The following is a 19,455-nucleotide window of genomic DNA, read 5'->3' as shown; positions in this document are numbered from 1 at the left end:
CTTGTAAAGCAGGATGATTTATGGCTCGAAGATAAAGCGATCAACCGAAGAAGATTCTAACACTGTATGAGACTGCCCCCTACTGGTCATTCAATGTAAAAACACTGAACAAACTAAGAATATCATTGTAAAAAATGTAATATTTTGAAATTCTTTAGTCTCACGAATGTTTTAATACAAAATGTACATCAATTATTAAAAATAGATCCCAGACAACAGGACTTATATTCACAAATTTAAAATTTATTATACCAAAGACAGGAACATCTGTGTTGTCTCTTTTCCATGTGGATATATTTGTTTGTATTACTGAACTTGACACAGTCATGCCGGTGATAACAGTTACTGCAGGAGGGAGGTGGGACTAATATTAAGTGTCAGTGTCAATGTATGTGTGTGTGTGTGTTTTTGTGTGTGTGGGCATGTGTGTGTGTGTGTGCATGCAAGTGTGCATGCAAAGATCTGTCTGTTAGTGTTCATTAGATACAGTGATGACTACAGGACATCACAATCAAACAAAGTGGAGCAAACCATAGCAACTTTGTGTAGTAATATTGCATGGAATGTTAGATTTTCTGACCTGCAATTGCACATATACATTTGTATGTTTGTGTGTGTATGTGTGTGCGTGTGTCGTGTCTGTGGGTCTACTTTGAAAGATAAAGGGGGGGGTGACACCTCCATAACAGCAAACTCTGGGTGAACCAAACATCCTCCCCGCCGTTTAAACCTTCACCGACATACAGGTATGCAGTTCCTTTAGAAGCATCAGTATACAACATTTCTCTTATTTACAATCATTGGGAAAAAAATCACCATTTCTCTCAGAGAAGATTAGTAAAAGTGACTGAGTCACCATAAAGAGTATGCAACTCCTAGGAGTTAGTATTTAAAATTTCTACAAAAAATTTCTATGCCATTTTACAGGCCAAGAGCCATGATTTACTGAAGAAATACAGTATTTTAAGTGCCCTATCTACAACAGTTAAGTGTGGTATTACTGGTGTACCATTCGACATAGTTCACTGATAATAAAAAGATTATGTGTCTCTGTTTTTAAAAAGTTCTTTCAGCAACTTCACTGCTTTCACATTAAAAGATATGGTAAGTTTTTACAAAACAAACAAACAAACCATGGAACTGTTATCCATATTAACAAGTGTTGTGGTGAGCTAATTCTATTGCAAAGAGACTAGTGTTGATTACATATTCGGCTGGTTGTCTACTGTAAAAACAACGTTCCACAGTCTGTGAGAAAGGGCACAGCCGCGGAGCTGCGTCCACAGGCTCTTCAAGAGGGTTCAGTGTCATTAAAGGGCTCGTTTGCTTGTTTCATTCTGTGGGTTGCTGGGTAAAAAAATGAGTGGAGCGGGTTACAGTGCATGGTTCTGTGTAGAGCGAGGAAGGCTGTTAAGAAAAAAAGTATGATCAAACTTCTTCATGTGCGTTTTTACAGCCTCCTGAGGAAACTCATTTGTTTGTGACCACATACGGAAGTCGTTTAGGCTCCTGTGCACGCTGCAGCTAGGAGGAGATGAGGCTGTAGTTGATGGTGTTGTTGTTGTTCAGAGAGGGGTGTCGTAGTAGTCCGTAGGTTGATCACTCCCAGGCGGCTTCTGCTGTTTCTGCTGATGCTGCTTCATGATTTCCTTCACCTCCTCCTCAAGCTCGGGCGGGATGATGAACTGGTCGTCAGGGTCGGGCTGAGCTGGAGCTGTAAAATAGCCCCCTGACTTTTTCGATGGAGCGTCAGCAGCCACCTCGATGAGGTTGTGGCTCTTTTCCTGCTGCGCCACCGACCCGTTAACCCTCCGCTTGCCTGACAACTTTCCGTCCCCGCCACCTGCTCCGACTCCCTGCCACGCCTCGTCTCTCTCCAGCCCGTTCTCGGACTCACCCAGGCTCATGTCGACACCGTCCTCCAGGGGCTCGGGCGTGCATGGCGGTGGTGGAGGAGGAGGAGGGAGAGTGAGCATGTTACGCTCCTGGCTGGAGGATGAGGGTAATGATGTCTGAGGTGAAGAGGAGGAGGACTCTGCTTTGAGGCAGTGGACGTCCGCCTCTACTTCCACACGACTCCCGTTAGAGAAAACGCCAGCGATGGGCTCCTCGTCCTCGCTATCCAGCCCGTTGTCAGACAGAGCGCTGGAGAAAGTGGCACTAGAGAGCTGCCTCTGGAAGGAGCTGGCTAAGCAGGCGGGATGGAGGGCACAGCAGCTGCGGGCGGAAGGCAGCTCTGCACCTGGGAACAGGTACTGGCAGGGCTGGGTTGAAGCGTGGGCCTGCTGGTGTTGTAGGGACAGAGGGTGGGCCTGATGGTGCAAGTGGAGGTGAGGATGGTGGGGCTGCTCGTGCAGCAGCACCAGGGAGCTCTGCGGTGGTTCATCAGAAGATGCCGTGGAGCCCACCTCGCTGCTCATCTCGCTGGTGCTGATCTCACTGCTGATTTCACTGCAGGAGGAAGGCGGCACAGGAAGAGAGCCGTCTGAGGGCCGCTCCTTAATGGAAGAGGATGATGGCGGATAGGGGCCCAAGCCGGGACTAGGAGGAGGCTGAGGAGGCTCAGAGCAGCAGCAGGAGCAGCAGTCTTCACTCACACTGAGCTGGACCACAACAGCACTGAGGCTATCCGTGCAGCCGTAGCCCTGCGCCAGCGTGCACAGCTTCTTAGCAGCAGCCAGGCCGTCGGGGACGTTTCTCACAGCCTCCACAGCCTCGGTGGGAGACACGGCATCCCACAGGCCCCGGCTCCCCAGGATGAAGAACTCATCCTGGGGGGTGAGAGTGACTGTCTGCACGTAGGGGCAAGGGATGACGGATGGGTAGAGGAAGGAGTAGCCCATGATTCTTGTAGAATCCGTCACGCCGTTCACCTTGTTGTCCTGTGGAACAAAGCACAAACATCAGCGCACATGTTACATGTCATCTTCATTACTTCACTCCACATTAAATTCAGTGTTCTGTCAAAGCTTTGAAGGTTCTACCTCAGTGATGATCGCCCTGTGCTGCCTGATCCTGCGGTATTCCTCCTCCAGCCCTACATTTTGCAGCAGAGACAGCGACAAAGGCTTCCCGTCGCGGCACAGGATTGCCTGGCACTTGCCGACATTAGCAGCTGTGAGGGTGAAGCAGCCGCCGGGGTCAGTGGGGTCGTGGCGAATGTGACACAGAGCAGCTGAGCCGCCCAGTTTCTGCCCGGCAGTTCCCAGTTTTCTGTCGCGGCGAACAAGACGAAACAGAGTGACTATTTCAAACTTCTAGTGTCGATCAGTTAATTCTGCAGATTAGAGTTTGCGACTAAACAAACGCACGTCTAGCTTGTTGTGTACCTTTGCATGACGAGGAAGGTGTTGGTCATGTAGTCCTCTTCGCTCTTGGTCTTGTGGATCTCTTCCGCCAACACGTCATTCATCGTGCACTGTAAAAGGTAGGGCACTTCCACGTTCCTGTCGCCGTCAAACACGCCGTACAGAGCCTCACGACTGCCGCAGAAGCTGTTGACTGAAAGAGCCGCAACACACAGCCTGAAAGGTAAAAAAAGAGAAGGCATACAGTCAGCGAGGCTAAGTGAGTAAACAAAAAGGGCTTCAAAGACTTAAAACCTCCTCTGTTCTCATATTGATGCTACTCCACACACTTATTACTATGGAGACGATGCCTTCTGTGATTCATCCGACCAGAAAGCAGAACCTGCGTCATCAAAGCAGACTGGCCGATTGAACCCCACTTGTAAACGTGGAAACAATATGTGCAATCTGTTCTGTAGCATTTACATACAAGTGTTGATGGAGATGTTTTGGCATGTGAGTATACATGATTCATGTTTTCAATAAGCACGCTTCAATGTTTCCTTCATTTGAGTCATCTGGCTCTAACAATGCGTATTCTCAAAAGGTTTGAATTAGTGAGGCTCCGCTGGACGAGTGCGATGGTGGGTGGTTTTTTTTTGTTTTTTTTTCCATCATTGACTGAATTGAACTCACTTGTTTTTGACGCCCGAGGCCTCTGTGTAACCATGACTCCACACAGCAGGCCCACCAGATGCCTCATTGGAGAAGGTTGGAGGCGGATCAATACGGAAGCAGCGAATATTACTGAAAAACAACAAAAAGGAGAAATGGATGAAAATCACTGCATCAAACGGAGGCATGCAGATACACGAGGTGCTGTGTCAGGTGGTGTCTGTCATAAGACGGGTAGATTAGATCACGTTATTTTGGGGGGAAACTGAACTATTACAACCACAAGTTATGTAACAGAAAACACAAAAATCAGCATAGTAGCAACAATAATATTTAAAGACACAGGCAGAGAAAACTGTTCCTATAAAACATGTAGGTTAAAGCCACTCTGTCAGAGTGCAAAAAAACAAACAGAGAAAAACACGACCTACTTGAGTTGTTCGAGGCTCTTGTGGTCCAAGTTGAGACGAGGGTTTCCAGTCAGATCCAGCTCCTGCAGCTTGGGAGGCAGATTCTCCGGCAGAGTGATCTCACTCAGCTCATTACAGCTCAGATCCACACACTGACAACAGAGAGGGGGAGATGTGAGCGCTTACAAGCATGCACATATAGTAAGGTTAGGAGATCGGGGGCTCACACAAACACTGTAAATAGATATGCAGGGAGGTGTGCTGCTTGCTACTACTGTCTTACTTTCATCTCCATCAGCTGCATGACCTCAGGAAAGACCTCGATGGAGTTGGAGTGGGCGATGAGTGTGTGCATTCGCCGGCAATTCATGATGGTGGTGGGCACAGTCTTCAGCATGTTTCCGCTCAGGTCCACCTCCTCCAGCTCCTCCAGCTTGGCCATTTTACTGAAGAACGAGGAGAAAGGATTGGATGGTTTTAGAACGTACTGATGATTTATAAGTAGGTCGAAAAAGACAGAAATTCATCAAGGAAATATGGCCACAATCTGTGCCGATTTTTAAGCTTCTATCAATCTCTATATGCTTATTTTTGGTTTAATCTTTCAAATATCAAAATCAGAATCAGCCAACAAAATCTAGTCACGTCACATTCTTGCCTTAATGGTTAACAGATTAAAAGATAATCAGATGAATCAATAAAGAACCATCATTTTTTAGCCCTAAAGTGAAACACAGGTGAGTGTGCAGAGAGAAGAACACATGACAAAGCTACTGTAAAATGTTTACCTGGCCGGGAAGGTCTGGAGGTGATTGTAGGCCATGTGCAGAACGCGCAGGTGTGTGTGGCCCGTCAGCATGGGTACGCACTTATCCGTCAGCCGGTTATTGGTCAGGTAGAGCTCCTGCAGGATGCTGTGGCTCTCCTCTGACAGACTGGAAGGTGGCAGGTGCTCCAGTTTGTTGGCAGATGCATTCACACATCGTAAGCTGAGGGGAAAAAAAGAAAGAAATTATTGTTCTCCTTCAGACAGAGACATGAAAGTGATGAGTCACTTTAATTACAAACTTCTACATTAATTCCTGCTTCTCTGACCCCCATTAACCCCCCCTGCTCTTCCATCCTTGTCCTGGTTGCTTGTTTTATATCTGCTTGTCATCCTTGACCTCGGATATCTCGTCCTCGATTAAAATCCTTTTCATAATTTCCGTCCTCCATCTTCATACGGCTGCATTTTCCCTACGTTTAATCTTCCTCTCTGGCGTCTGCTGCATTGTCTAATACAAACAACAAATCACTTCCAGCTGGTGATTAATGCTACCTGTCAGATTTGAGGAACAGGTTGCAGGGCAGCTCCACCAGTTGATTGTGCTGTACGTCCAAAACCTCCAGCAGAGGGCGCTCCACTCTTTCAGGCAGCTTCTGCAACTGGTTATGTCCTGCACTCAGCTTCCTCAGGCTGCTGCTGCATAACAACCTGCAGCACGAACAACATACAGACAGCTGGTTCAGAACGAGAACATCAAGGATGAACGTAGACTCAAATGGATGTACAGTGGTGTTTGGGCGTAAAGACAGATAATTAGATGAATGAATACGAGATAGTAAGAGAGTGACATAAGATTCCTTCACGCAACTGGCAGGAGGAGGATGGAGGCGAGGATGTGAAAATAGAAAATAGCAGCGCTTCTAGTAGAGCCTGCAGCTTGAATTCATCATCCTGACACTTATTGGGTAAAAAATACATCTGCACACAATGAGGGGACAAGAAGAGGAGAGAAGGAGAGGGAAAAGTAAAAAGGGAGAAGCAGAGGGGAGGAGGGTTGACAGAGCCGATGTGAGAGAAGAGGAGGAGGAGGAAGCAGCATCCGAGCTGACCTTCTAAGAGGCTATATTAGGAGGAAGAGAATGGACGAAGGCCGCGGAGGTTACAGGCTATCTGTGTGATTTATGAGGCTCCGTGGGGAATAGACGACTGGCCGGCAAAGGGCAGGGAGAATAATGCACCACTGTACTCCATTTACAGTCTTAGGGACACATTCGCTAAGAGACTCACCGCGCGGGGAGCTCGGTGATGACGTTGTGGCTCGCGTCCAGAACTTCCAGCTTCTTTGCTTCGCACAGCCAGTCTGGCAAAGAGTCCATATGGTTCCTACAGGAGCGGAGAGGAGAGGAGGATGATGATGATAAATTATGTGCAGTTTGTAAGGCGAGAAACCTAATGTGGAATTTAAAATGTGATGGGATGTTTTTGAATTCCCAACGCTCCTGCTCTAGAAACGGAGAGGCAGCAACCTCAGTTCAACGTGAAAACTGTTTTGGGTTTTTTTTGCAATGTTGCAGATAATCTATCAGGTCTATCAGGTAACTAATCTCTGCTGAGTTGCGTTGAAAGAGTGGACAAAGGATTCAAAAACTTAATTAAAAAAAAATTAAAGTAGAGTCCTCTTTTAATGCCTTTTTATGACCAAAAAGAAGCTTTGCACAGCCGGTCTTTCACCAACTGTAACAATCAAAGGTGAAAGGTCAGGGTTAAAGTGATAATCTCGGTCTCTTTATAGTCACTGGTAAAAAAAAACCTGCTAACACCCGGCTTTTTTGCTTAGTGGGAAAGGTTATAATCGGCATTCAGACCCGGGTCAAATGACTCTGCAGTAGACGCAGGTAAGTAATCTACTTTGATAAATTATTGTTTATCGCCATAGGTGCCGCCAAAGAGAACTTCAACACACTTTCAAAACCCTGCTTACGAGGTTTGTGGCTGTGCAGTTACAAGATCTCAACAACAAGTTGTATTCTTTCTAGAGCAGTGAAGACGTGCTTCTTCTCTTTCCTATTAACACAGAAAATGTCCCTGTTGTGGGATCAATAAAGGTTTATCCAATCTTACCTTAAAAAGCTGCATTTTTAAAACCCAACTATAAAATAATCTCATTTAGAGCTGCATTCCCTTTTATGTCTGTGTGTGTGGGTGTGTGTACTTTTCTCACCTCGAGATGTCCATGTAACTTAGATTGGAGGGCACAGGACTGACATCGAGTTGTCGTATCTCTGTGGAGAGAAATCCAAACACATTAACCTACAGCAAGGACAGACGCGCTCTATTACAGACGCAGGTAGATGGGAAATGGAGGGGAGCGTTCGGGGTGAGGGTGGAGGGGGGTGAGATGACAAGTTAAAGAGGGATGATGGAGAGGGACAATCAGACTGCGGCACTGATGAGAAGAAAAATGAATGCTTGAGTAATACAGGAAAAGAAATGAGGGATATCTGGGAGGTAAGGTATATGATACGGGTCGGAGAGAAAGATGTGAGACAAGGGAATCTGTCTCTTCTAACCACATATGTGTTGTTTCCAAACCCACCGTTGTTGGAGGCGTAGATGCCTTTGAGCAAGCAACCCTTGGCCTTGAGGCCGCCGATGCGATTCCTCTCGCAGTGCAGCACCTCCAGCCTGGGGAATACTGAGGCGTCCAGCTCCGTCAGCCTGTTATCCCTCACATCCAGCTGGGTCACGTGCCGCAGCAGGTCAGGCTCATCTGGCACCATGCTGGAGATCTTATTCAACCTGACAGGGGGGAGCAGGGAGGAGGCAAAGGTTCAGCTCCAATTGGATAAGGTTGAATTGCACAGGCTGTGGCCTTTCTTGTAAAGCAAGGAACACGCCTCAGGTGATTGCTGATATATTGTGCAGCCGTTTGCTGTATTGTGCACAACGTGGATGGAGGTGTTGTTTGACATCAAAAGTGAGAATTTGTTGCACTTCAAGGGATTACTCAGCCGCTGATCAGATTAGTTCAAGTATCACTGAATTCAATCATCCAAGGATTTGAAAACACTTGTTTCATTATACACAAACTAAAGCAACAACACATAAGTGCTTTGTTAGTCTAAAAACACTGAAGGGTTAAAGAAGCACATTTTGAATTTTAAATTAAAACAAGAAATAGGATATTTGTACAGAAACAGCTGTAGGAAGCAGATAACCGAAGACGGAGACATCATCTCTAGACATGCCTGTCTCCACTCTGACACCACCAGACTCACTTTATCATTCTGCCCTTAGATTTATCACCGCTGACAGTTATTCCACTCATCACTGCTTCCTATATGATAAAGTTGGTTGGCCATCATTAACTGTTAGACGTGGCATTGGCTGCTATTAATTTATGAAGCTCTGTGTGGAGATTTACCCTCATACATCACTTCTTTATTTCACTGGTCTAAAAGTCGTTATCAAACTGGCTCGAGCGATTGGCTAATGCTCCAAGGGAAAACATCCTTTACCTTTTGTGTTGCACTCACCTGGAACACTTTACAACACACACTAAAACTTTAGGTCAATTTAGGAACATTACAAATGACTCTGCCTATGAATGTAACTGTTTTTAACTGTACTCTGCTTTCTCTACTTGTTACATTTCCTGATACCTTATATACTTTATATATATGATACTTTACTTACTTTAATGACTTTGTGTTTTTGTTTATACCGCTTTAATTGTACTCTCAATGTCATTGAAAATGAGGGAATGTCCTCAATGATTTCTCGAGATTAAATAAAGGTTGAATGAATGAATACTAGCGATAACTTTAAGTCTACACATACTCGTACTTATCAAACCGAAAAATGCCCATTGACTTGCTAAGTTCAGAGATAAATGGTTTATTTATTTATCTATTGATTAATATGTCTACGGTTGGGGTACACGGTGGTGCAGCGTTTAGCGCCGTCACCTCACAGCGGGAAGATTCCTAGCTCGAGTCCCGGCTCGGGCGAAGTGGGCCTTTCTGTCTGGAGTTTGCATGTTCCCGGGTACTCCGGCTTCCTCACACAGTCCAACGACATGCTCGTTAGGTTGATTGGGGACTCTAAAATTGCCCGTAGGTGTGAGTGTGAATGGTTGTCTCTATCAGTCAGTGATTGACTGGAAATGTTTGCCATTTTTTGATAAAAAGTGAGGAAGGCAATTAATCCATCATAACAATTATCGTTAAAATGATCAACTTTAAAAGAAAAATCATCAGCAACAGTTTTTTAGTTGGAGAATTCTGAAAATTGCCTTTTTTCTTGTTATAATAATAATAATAAGTAAACTGGATTTCTCACGGTTAAGAATCATTATTTGACAAAACATGCATTTTAAAAGTCTCATCTTTGCTACTGGGAACTTGATTGACATTTAAAACTATTTAATACACCACTGATTGATCAATTCATAGCAATAAACTCATCCAATAATTGTCTAATCATTTCAGCAAATGACTGGACACATTTTCCTGAATAAATCAGCAAAAACAAACACCTACAAACTGACAATAGAACAGAAACAAACCCTCATCAGGGTGACAAAGTGATCTTTGACCAAACAGGTGAGAGTGCTGGAAAATGTATGTCCTGACCTTGCCTAAGCAAAGTCAGAGGGAGTGAAGTATTAACTGGAAAATAGTGCAAGTCACTGCAGCCTTGTGCTTTAGCAAACGCTGAGAAGACACCTGATGGAGCCACGACAAGCAAATGATTTCCTGATTGCGTGCTTTCTGCCTGTCTGCTCGTGTTTTGGCTTCTTCTTTGTGTTGTTGTTTCTGTCATTAGTAGGTTGACATGTGTCAGGGAGTTCAACACTGTGAATAAGCATGACTCAGGACTTAAAGTGATGCTTGTTGTCAATCACAAAACCCCCATCATAATCTCAGAATAAAACCATGAAAATCGGATCAATCCTGTACCTTAGATCGATGTGTTTGACACGCAGCAGTCTGAAGTTCTGCAGGGTGAGTGTTTCTAGGTTGTTCCCAGCCATGCACAGCTTCTCCATGGAGGTCAGCTGCTCCAGCACCTGGGGCACGTGGTTGAACTGGTTGAAGGAAAGGCCTAAGTAACTCAGCCTCTGGAGGGAACCGAGCTCAGTGGGCAGCTCATCTAGACTGTTGCCGTCCAAGAGAAACGTCTGCAAACTGAGAGAGAGGCACAGGATTAGACGATCGACCCCATTCAGGAAAGAGGCGATAAAGCATGTTGGCATTTTAACAAAGACTTTTCTCTATTTGAACAGATAATGTGGCTCAGGATCAATGACGTTGTGCCAACTAGGACTTCATAGTCAGTACACGTGTTGTCCAGCAGATGGCAGTGGAAGCATTAATGCCCTGCTGGACACTTGAGGAATTTACAGGAATACCAGATCATTCCTGCAGATTAAAGTCTCATCTAGGTCTGCTTCGAGCCTCATACCTGCATGTTGGGCAACAAGGTTTGAAGCACATGCACTATCCATACGCCAGTATTGGCCCAGCTACAAAATAGAACCTTTTTTATTTTATTCATGGTGGGCTAAACTAGATGAAAGAATGCAACAATTTTCAAGTTTATGACCTTTTAAGAAGTTAATTTACATGTTACTGACATGCCTTTAAAGTGTGAATAAATGGGCTTTTCCAGGCTTTTAGTTGAGCTCAAGCAAAAAATAAAAAACACTGAGAATTCCCATGAGAAAGAAATGTTTTTTTGGCTGGCAACACCAGATTTTTTTTTTCATCCACTTGGAAATGTTGGCCTAGAAATTAAAAATGTGTGATTTTTCAGGGGACCGAGGAACAATGTTAGCAAATAAACCTGATAACCTCTAAACCATCAGAAACAGTTCACAGAATTAATTGTAATTCAGTGCTTCCCCACAACAGATGAGCTCAATGACAAGCTGAATGTATATTTAGATAGCAGGGAATAAAAATAAAATAAAAAATAAAACATTTAAAAAGCAAAAAAAAAGGTAAAAATAAATAAATAAATAATGCAAAAAAAATAAAATAACAGGGAATATATAAATTAGGGGTTTACAGCAGCTGAGTAGGAATACAGAATAGGGCCACAATATGCCTAAGTGGTTCAAGTGAACTCTCTAAATCAATCAAACATTTAGATCTAATAACAATAACAGCATTGATTGTATCACAGTTAACATTAGGTCTGTATACTTACTAACTTTCTGTATCCTTGTACTTACTTGGTCATGGCTCCCACAGAGCTGGGGACAGAGGCCAGGTAGTTACAGCTGAGGTTGACCTCTGTCAGCGTGGGGATGTCACAGATGGCCATGGGGAATTGACCGAGGTGGTTGTTTGACAGGTTGAGGCTCCGCAGACGGGAAAATCTGGAAATAGGAGGATCGAAGAATTAATGAGAGGTTAGGAAAAGGTGGAGAAGAGTGAGGAAGAGTGGAGAAGAAAGTTTGAGCCAGTGATTGGAGATGTTGTATCTTGTCAGCATGAATATTTCAAGAGCGTAGCAGGTATTCATAAATATATTAATGAATATATTTGCAGGCAATGTAGCAGAGTATAGCTTTACAGAGAATTTGTTTAAGTGAAAAAACACACAGTTAGATCCAACGCAGCCACAAACAAACGCTGCCTTAATACTAAGACTTAAACCTACATATGTGATTGTTGGGCAAACAAGTGCGGCGCTGACGCCTGTGTTGTTCATTTAAACAACAGTGACCGGTGGCATTTGGCGAGGTGTCCTGTGGCAGAGCAGTGACCTTCAGAGAGGGGTTAGCCCCTCAGGGGGGGGAGGGGGAAGGACTCTCTCTGTCTTTATTTATCCACCTACACACATACAGACACACAAACAACCTGCTATCACCGATCACATGCGCAGAGAGCAGATATGGCGAAGCGGAGATGGGCAGTGTGCCATGTTAGCACCGCAGGCTGGAGCAGCTGCTTGAACTGGCACTACTTGATTTTCCTTCTTATGTGCACACTCAGGTTACACATACATACAGGCAGTGAATCATGGTGATGGATACAAAGGCAACAGACACGTCAGAGCTATTGATTAGGATGGCTAAGTAATACCAGCTGAGGGTGACTCCTGCAGGCGGGCAGGCGGCGTGTGTGTGTGGGCGTGTGTGTGTGTGGGAAAATGTCATTCCAACCATTAAATCAACCTCTGCAATCTGCTGAGTAATGCTCATACCCCCTCCTCAGAGTCTCTACTTGTCTGTGTCATACTGTCCCGTCATGCCATACTCACTTTATTTTTACTATCGTCCTCTTGTATTAAAAGCCACACTCACAATTGTTTTATTAACAATGGATAAAATGACACAATGTCACGCAAACTCTTTGGCCCATGCTACCCATGCTAGCTGGCTAGCACCATACGAAAGCTAGCGTTAGCTACTAGCTAGACACAATGGAGCTTCAATCAAGCTAAAGAGACCAAAGTGTAGTTCAACAGTGAATATTAGACTTACATTATTCAGGAGGACAGACACAAGACTGAATATGAAACATTAATGCTACTTGTCGTTTGCTGAATGAGTCAACTCTTTGCTCACACGTTCATCATAACAACTTGATAAGGTGATAATATGCTAATGTTGTGTTTCAGTTACAGCTTGTTCCAATTCCCCTAAGTGGACAAAAACCTGTTAATATAGGTTTAAAGCTGCTAATTGCTTTTATTCCCAAGTAACTCTGTACACTTTAGCTCTATGGATTCTTTTAGCCTCTTTATAGCCTGTTGTGAACGTCTGTCTTGCATTTATTGTTGCTTATACTTTGCATGATGCTCCCAAGCTCTTTTAGCCTGTTTAGCTGTTAACATTTAGCCTTTTCTTGTTTTTTGTATGTTGTGTGTTTTCTTTGTTGTTTGAATGGTCAACTTAGCATCAGCCAGAAGCCCAGCAGTTGAAAATTAGCCTTTTGGCTAACACTGGCACTTTTACAGTGATGTTGACTAAGGTGCATTGTCCCTGAGAATAAACCAATAAAATAAAATAAAGGCGTCATGGCAGGTACCTCCACTATCCCCAGCCTAGTTTCTAACTGTTGTAAAAGTTAGCCTTCAGCTCTGATAAACCCACTGTGTGCTACCAGCCCAATTCCAAACAGCAGACAGAACAAGTTAGCAGCTAGCATGTGATCATAGTGGAACATTTTGTATGCTAAAAACCTTGATATTTCTTTAATTCATGAGGTGAACAGACACATAACTCTAAATTAATAAATGCTAATGTTGCTCTGTGTCTGCTGAATGCGTAAATAGGCAAATACTCACTAGCACTTTCTCTATATAGACTTCATTAGGTGGCATTATGTCCATATTGCAGTTTTAGCTTCTACTGCCCCAAAGTGACAAATAAATTACATTAGGCTAATGCGACTTTATCCTTTCACTTGGCCTTACATACCGTCTTTCATCTAATACTCAGCCAGTATTCTGTCCACCTTTCCTCCCTCTCCTTTTCCTTCTCCCCACATTTCCACTACTTTAATGTCCTTCATAGCTTGCTAAGCTATAGCTATCATACGTATGTAAATAAACAGGCCAAAGGTTCAATCGTATGCATGGAGCGTTAGATATCCCCCTCAGTGAGCAGTGACCTCTCTCTCTCACAAGAGAGATGCATGCTGGGAAGAAAGTCCCATGCCAGAGGATAGAGCTAGTATCCCAGACAACTGATTATGCATATCTGATTGGCAAATCACCCACCAGTTAGTATTTGGCCACAGAGAAAAGAGAGAGAAAGAGAGAGAGAGGGGAGAGGCATGTGGCAGGTTCACACATTCCATTCCTCTTGGAAAAACACAAAGCACCCTGACCCCATGTTAGATGTCACAGAACGCCAGTGTTTATACTGAAACAAAAACAGGCTCTAACACAACTGTCCACACCAAAACACATACACCCACACGCACTGAGGCTGCGCAGGGAGTATTCTTCTTCTTCCCTCCAGCTCTTTTGACTTCAGTCTCTCAGGGGCAAAGCGAGTACTCAAGTAACTCTGCTGCATGTTTCTGTCAAAACGCCTCTATTTTCAGCTAACTATTCATCTCTTTCTCATTACTGACCTCTTTTTCTCTCATGCTGGGTCAAATGCGGATGAGCCTACTTAGGTTTGGCAAGGCTAAATGGATGTTATCTCGCTTGACCAGCAGGGGAGCTGTGCATCACTCTCAGATATAAAAACCCTGCATTTCCCTTGCATTGTTGACTTTTTAACACAAGTCATTATTTCCCAGGATTATAACAAAAATAAAATAAAAAACAATTACTGTGATAGAGCAACATAAAAACCTGACCTCCCACTCATTCATAATTTTCTTTCAGGATTGCACACGCACAGGCACACACAAATACACATTCCAGTCAGTGGAGTCGTCTAAAAAAAAGAAGAAGAAATGCCATACTGTATCAAGACTTTGTATGCGCTGACCCCAAATCCATAGCCTGCAGCCACTTTTTCTGTTGGATACAAGCAGGCAGCTCTCTCTCCCTCCCTCTCTCTCTCACACACACACAGACACTACACTTTGCACACATTGCTAGCACATACTCAAGCATCAAATTCACACAATTCACTCACTCAAATGGTGAAAATCTTCGAGCAATAATCTTCAGAGAGAAAGGCTGTGACAGGCGTGCACGTGCACCCCAGTGTGTAAGAATGCAAATACATGTGAAGGCACACGCACCAACAGGAACACACACAGACACACACACACACACACACACACACACATACGTCTTGGCTGTGGGCTTTAATCTGGGAGCATGATAAGCATGCAGCAGATGGTGCCCACAGAGAGAGAGAGTGAGGGAGGCCAGGCACATTAAAAGCTTCCCTGCAGACGCATCTACCCTTCTGGGCTCTGGGCTCGTTTGGCCTGGCCTGGTCCAGCGCAGCCCTGGCTAGTCTCTTTAGTCTCTGTGTGCCAATGGCCCCAGTCCTAGACTGCTCAGGTCGATTGCTTGCAAATTGCCGGCGAAATCTAAAGCTGTCCAAAGCAGCCAGCCATGACCTGCTGTGTCCAGTGAAGCCTCACTGTGTAAGTGTCTCATCTCTGCCCTCCCTGTACAACAGCCCCTGTTGTGCACAAATTATGCTAAGCTTTGTTAAACCTTCTCAAGTCTCATCTTGTCCAAACCAGCCCTTACAAACCACCCTGAACTCCTCTCCTCGCCTCCTTTAGTCCATCCACCCCCTTTATAATCTTTCCTTTCTTCCTGCCCCCTCCTTAAGGTTTATCCCCAGGTGTGTTTACAGTAGATTCACAGCGGCATTGTACCTCTGCAGCTGCTGCAGCCGCTGGTCTGCAGGCAGGAAGTTGTGTTTGAGGTTGAGGTGGGTGAGGTCCTGGCTATAGAAGAGGTTGGGAGGAAGTTGCTCCAAGCTGCAGCAGGACAGATCTACTGAGTTGATCCTCTGGGACACCATCTGAGGAGGAGAGCGAGAAGAGTGGAGAGGATCGAGAACGAAAGAGAAACGTGGAGTTAAACAGGATTATCTCTAGCACACATGACTCTACTGCTTTCCTGTGTGAGTGTGTAGCCTGATGCTACCTGGTCAAATGTCATTCAGCGACCAATCTTCTTAGGATTAGAGAGTAGCCGAGAGAAAGTCCTACAGGTTAGTGACCTAACATCTCACATTACATCATTATGTAATGGAGCTCATTTCGGGTGTGGAGCAGTTAACCCCGCGATCATTTGTTCGTCAAATTTACCGGCACATACAAGCTGCCATGTAAGATAAAACGACAGCGTTAACGCCCGCCTTGTCTTAAAAGGGGAAATCTACTTGAGCTTTTCAGAGCGGTGTTAGCTAGAGGCTCAGCAGTCGTCACTGCGGCACGTGCTGCTTCTATCCAGGCTTCTATTCTGAGTGGCCCTCTGGGTGCTGGTGACATGCATGTCCCTGTTAATATTTAGAAAAGAGGTTTTCTGGCTATGGCCTACTTGAGTTCAAATGAGAGAAAAGGGAGAGGGAGCCATGAGTGGTGTTTATATGTGTGAGTGCACCCAGAGACACTTACATGGTTATATACTACAGAGTGGACAGCAGTGAAATATGTGCCGTTTTCAATCCACTCAGCTCATACGGGCGGCGGGATCGTGGCGGGCGCGGCGCCATATTTTCATACTTCAACTTGCAGTCAGGCATGTGCTGATATACAATGCAGCTGACCCGTAAGTAGCGCCCGGGAGCATATGCTTATGCTCTCCTTTTCTTTCTATAACTCACACACACACATGCACACACACCTTGGCAGCGTGTCTGTGCCAGCGCAGGTGCTCCGTGAAGCTGTCAAAGCTGACGTAGTAGGTTTGACTCTGAGGCCCCGCCGAGCTGAAGGCCAAGCAGTGATTGTGCTTCTTCACCTCCTCCACCTGCAGGAAAACACACACAGGAGTGACATTACCGTCTGAGATACTGACATCTCTGACCCCCCTCTGAATATAAACAATAACCCACATGCCTCAGGAAGAAGACGGGAAATAAAGGGAGAAAAAGGAAAAGCTGACACACGGGAGTCTCAATGTACACTTTCCTTTAATAGAGCACAATAAATTATCTTTCTAAACTGCTTTCGCTTAAAGAAATAGGATGCTAAATGGCTGCAGGGTAGACAAACTCAGTCAACCAGAAGCACCCTCATGAAAATATATAAGGCTCACATGATCATATACTGAACACATGTGCGTGTCAAGAGCGAGAAAATGCGTTTTAGACACGCAGAGTCACACACACTCGAGCACATGGTCTCTGTGAATGAATGCCTCACTAGTTACAGTGATGAATAGAATATCGGCATGCGTGTGCACAAACTCCCCTCACGCAGGCTCACGCAGAGGCAGTGTGTGCATGAATGGTTGACGAGAGGTCATGTGTTGAAATGTTTATAAAGTGGGTGTGGCGGGGTATGGAGCGTCCTTTGTGTCAGGAGAGCCCTTAGAGCTTATTTAGCGGCCTCGCAGGAGCGCAGATCCATAAGGCAGTAGAAGGATAAAGGTCATTTTTGAAAGCATTAAACCACCTTTTGACTGTGAACTAAAAATGGACAAAACATCCCTGTAGAGTACTGGAAACAGGTCTATTAAAAACCTGGCTTTCACTGTTTCTCTTTGACCTTGAGCTAATATGAACAAAGCAGGAAGCGTGGCTGGATGTCGGATTAAAGGACAAACAGCAGTTGAAGGTGAAATGTCATTAGAAAACACGTGATGTTAGTCGAGCTGCGTCTTACTTTTCCTCCAATGAGCGGCAGGATGTGCATCTTCCCCGTCTGGCTCTCCTTGACAGAGGAGACGATGAGGCAGGTGCCGCACAGGATGACCTGCCGTCTGGTCCAGCGGTTGACCGGTAGCTGGAGCTTCCCTTTCCTAACGTTGTATGTCCCTGACAGCTGGACCCGCTCCGAGCTCTCGATGCTTTGGGGCTTCCCTGGGGAAAAGAAAGAGAGATTTTGTCTTGTTAGCGCTGAAGACTTCAGGTCTGTTCAATTATTTGGTGCTGTTTGAGAAAAAGAATGAGCACACAAGCAGTGAAAAATATATTTTCCCCTTAAAGGCCAAGAGACTTTAACTCTACTCGCAGCTCTGTTAAACTACACTTAGGCACAGTGGGGCTCTGGGCTAAATGCGACACGTTTATCATGTTTACTATCTGAGTTTCAGCCAAACTGCAGCCATTAGTTTTACAGGTATTTGCTACTAAAAAAAAAGTATTGGATGAATCAGAAATGTTGAGCTAATGGTGACGTAGGTTTAAACCATAGACTGTATAAAAAGATGGACGACATGATAGCTCCTTAAAAGTGAAGCCGAAACATTTCGAGCGCCCCCTGCTGACTGGCTGCAGTATAGGTCATAAAGCCCGCCTCCTCCATGTTAACAGGTGGGACATGAGTCAATGGTTTCTGTCATTATAGTTAGTTCTTATCATGCTGATTTATGTGTTCATCTTTCTGACATGGTTATTTTTAATTAGTTATGTGATGCTGTAAAAAGGATGATTGACAGCTCTGTTGACAAATCTGTTCCAGATTAGCAGAGTAGAGGAGGAACGGCGAGAGGAGACATAACTAAAACAATCACTACAGTCATTGAAGTTTACATATCTGTGAACGTCTGCTTCAGACCAACACAAGAAGCTGTTAAATACGCCGACGTGTGGGATATTTGCTGTTTTTTTCAGTAAGTTAAAGGTAATAAGTAGGTTTGTCCTAGAAAAATAAAATATAGACAAATGTAATATAATATAAATCATCACTTATGGACTTCTATACATGTGTGTTGGTGAGTGTTTGTGCAGACCCTTGTGAGACCCTTCCCTCTGCATCTATTCTGTTGTTTTGCCAGTCACAGCGTACAGGTGAGTGTGGGAGTGGTTCAAATTAGCAACTGGGCCCCATTCAGAGCGGCGAACATGGCGTAAGAGCGATGCAGAGTTGGCCTTCTTTCTGTTGGACAGGTTGGTGCCTCAAACCGGGTAGGACAAACTAACCAGCGGCTAACCTAGCTGCTAGCATGCTAGCGCAAATCTAACCGGCAGTTAGCATGCTTGCGCAAAGGTAACGAGCGGTTAGCATGCATGTATTTGAGTCTGGACAGCTGCTAATATGGTTCAAAACAAATCTCTACAAGCTAGCAGCTAAATATTGCCTTAAAGGGAGGAATATAGCCACAGTGGTTAGCAGGAGAGCTCTCAACACAATACCCTCACAATGCCGGGTTAGCATGAGATCTAAACACATTTGGCACGACTGTCAGCCTCAGATGTCCTACTTTGCACATGGAATTGAATAGTCTGGATTTGTATTCACTGCAGCTCTACATTAATAGAGTCTCAAATTCAATACCAGGTGCACCTCGTCTAAATTATGCTCTTACAATTTTTTGAGCAGCCTTTATTCACTTTAACCCATCTGTCTAGCTCTCCTCCATGCCCTGTTCCCTTGCTTCACCACCAGCTTGCCAAACCCGACAGTCAGGCTGCTTATCAGGCGTTCTGTCAGCCAGGCTGCCTTATCGTTCTGTCTAAACATCCACCTGCTTTCTGTCTACCTCCACCTCCGCAAAAAACCTCCCCGGGCTGGCACGCTCTGTCCTCCCCCCCCCAGTGTGGTTTTTCTTATATCTGACCGGCTTCTGCCTGGGTTTTGGTTTCTATATTCTTCAGGTTTTAACCTCAATGTTTTTTCCATTCAGCCAAAAGAGATTCACGATGTGGTTTTTACGAAGTTTTCCTTTCCAAGCGACAGATGGCCTCAGAAAATGTCTCACATCC

The 19,455-nt window shown here is 44.8% G+C and overlaps 1 protein-coding gene across 1 annotated transcript in view; it reads right to left on the bottom strand.

The window, feature by feature from the left end:
* Window positions 1-222: 222 nt before the first annotated feature.
* Window positions 223-19,455, bottom strand: part of phlpp1 (PH domain and leucine rich repeat protein phosphatase 1) — a 48,322-nt gene continuing 29,089 nt past the window's right edge. The window contains exons 2-17 of the mRNA XM_069684697.1: window positions 17,414-17,610; window positions 16,431-16,556; window positions 15,455-15,603; window positions 11,380-11,526; window positions 10,103-10,330; window positions 7,738-7,940; window positions 7,363-7,423; window positions 6,429-6,524; window positions 5,694-5,849; window positions 5,161-5,361; window positions 4,656-4,818; window positions 4,394-4,524; window positions 3,984-4,094; window positions 3,330-3,524; window positions 2,985-3,213; window positions 223-2,882 (exon numbers count right to left, since the gene is read on the bottom strand). Coding sequence (XP_069540798.1) covers window positions 1,566-2,882; window positions 2,985-3,213; window positions 3,330-3,524; window positions 3,984-4,094; window positions 4,394-4,524; window positions 4,656-4,818; window positions 5,161-5,361; window positions 5,694-5,849; window positions 6,429-6,524; window positions 7,363-7,423; window positions 7,738-7,940; window positions 10,103-10,330; window positions 11,380-11,526; window positions 15,455-15,603; window positions 16,431-16,556; window positions 17,414-17,610 — 3,710 coding nt within the window. The 3' untranslated portion in view covers window positions 223-1,565. The remainder of the gene's footprint in view (window positions 2,883-2,984; window positions 3,214-3,329; window positions 3,525-3,983; window positions 4,095-4,393; window positions 4,525-4,655; window positions 4,819-5,160; window positions 5,362-5,693; window positions 5,850-6,428; window positions 6,525-7,362; window positions 7,424-7,737; window positions 7,941-10,102; window positions 10,331-11,379; window positions 11,527-15,454; window positions 15,604-16,430; window positions 16,557-17,413; window positions 17,611-19,455) is intronic.

Source organism: Semicossyphus pulcher, unplaced genomic scaffold, assembly GCF_022749685.1.
Source record: "Semicossyphus pulcher isolate SPU_LCO1_2020_fin unplaced genomic scaffold, fSemPul1.0.p SCAF_7, whole genome shotgun sequence".
Taxonomy (NCBI): domain Eukaryota; kingdom Metazoa; phylum Chordata; class Actinopteri; order Labriformes; family Labridae; genus Semicossyphus; species Semicossyphus pulcher.
Note: the sequence above shows the minus strand (reverse complement) of the source record. Positions and strands in the feature narration are given on the sequence as shown.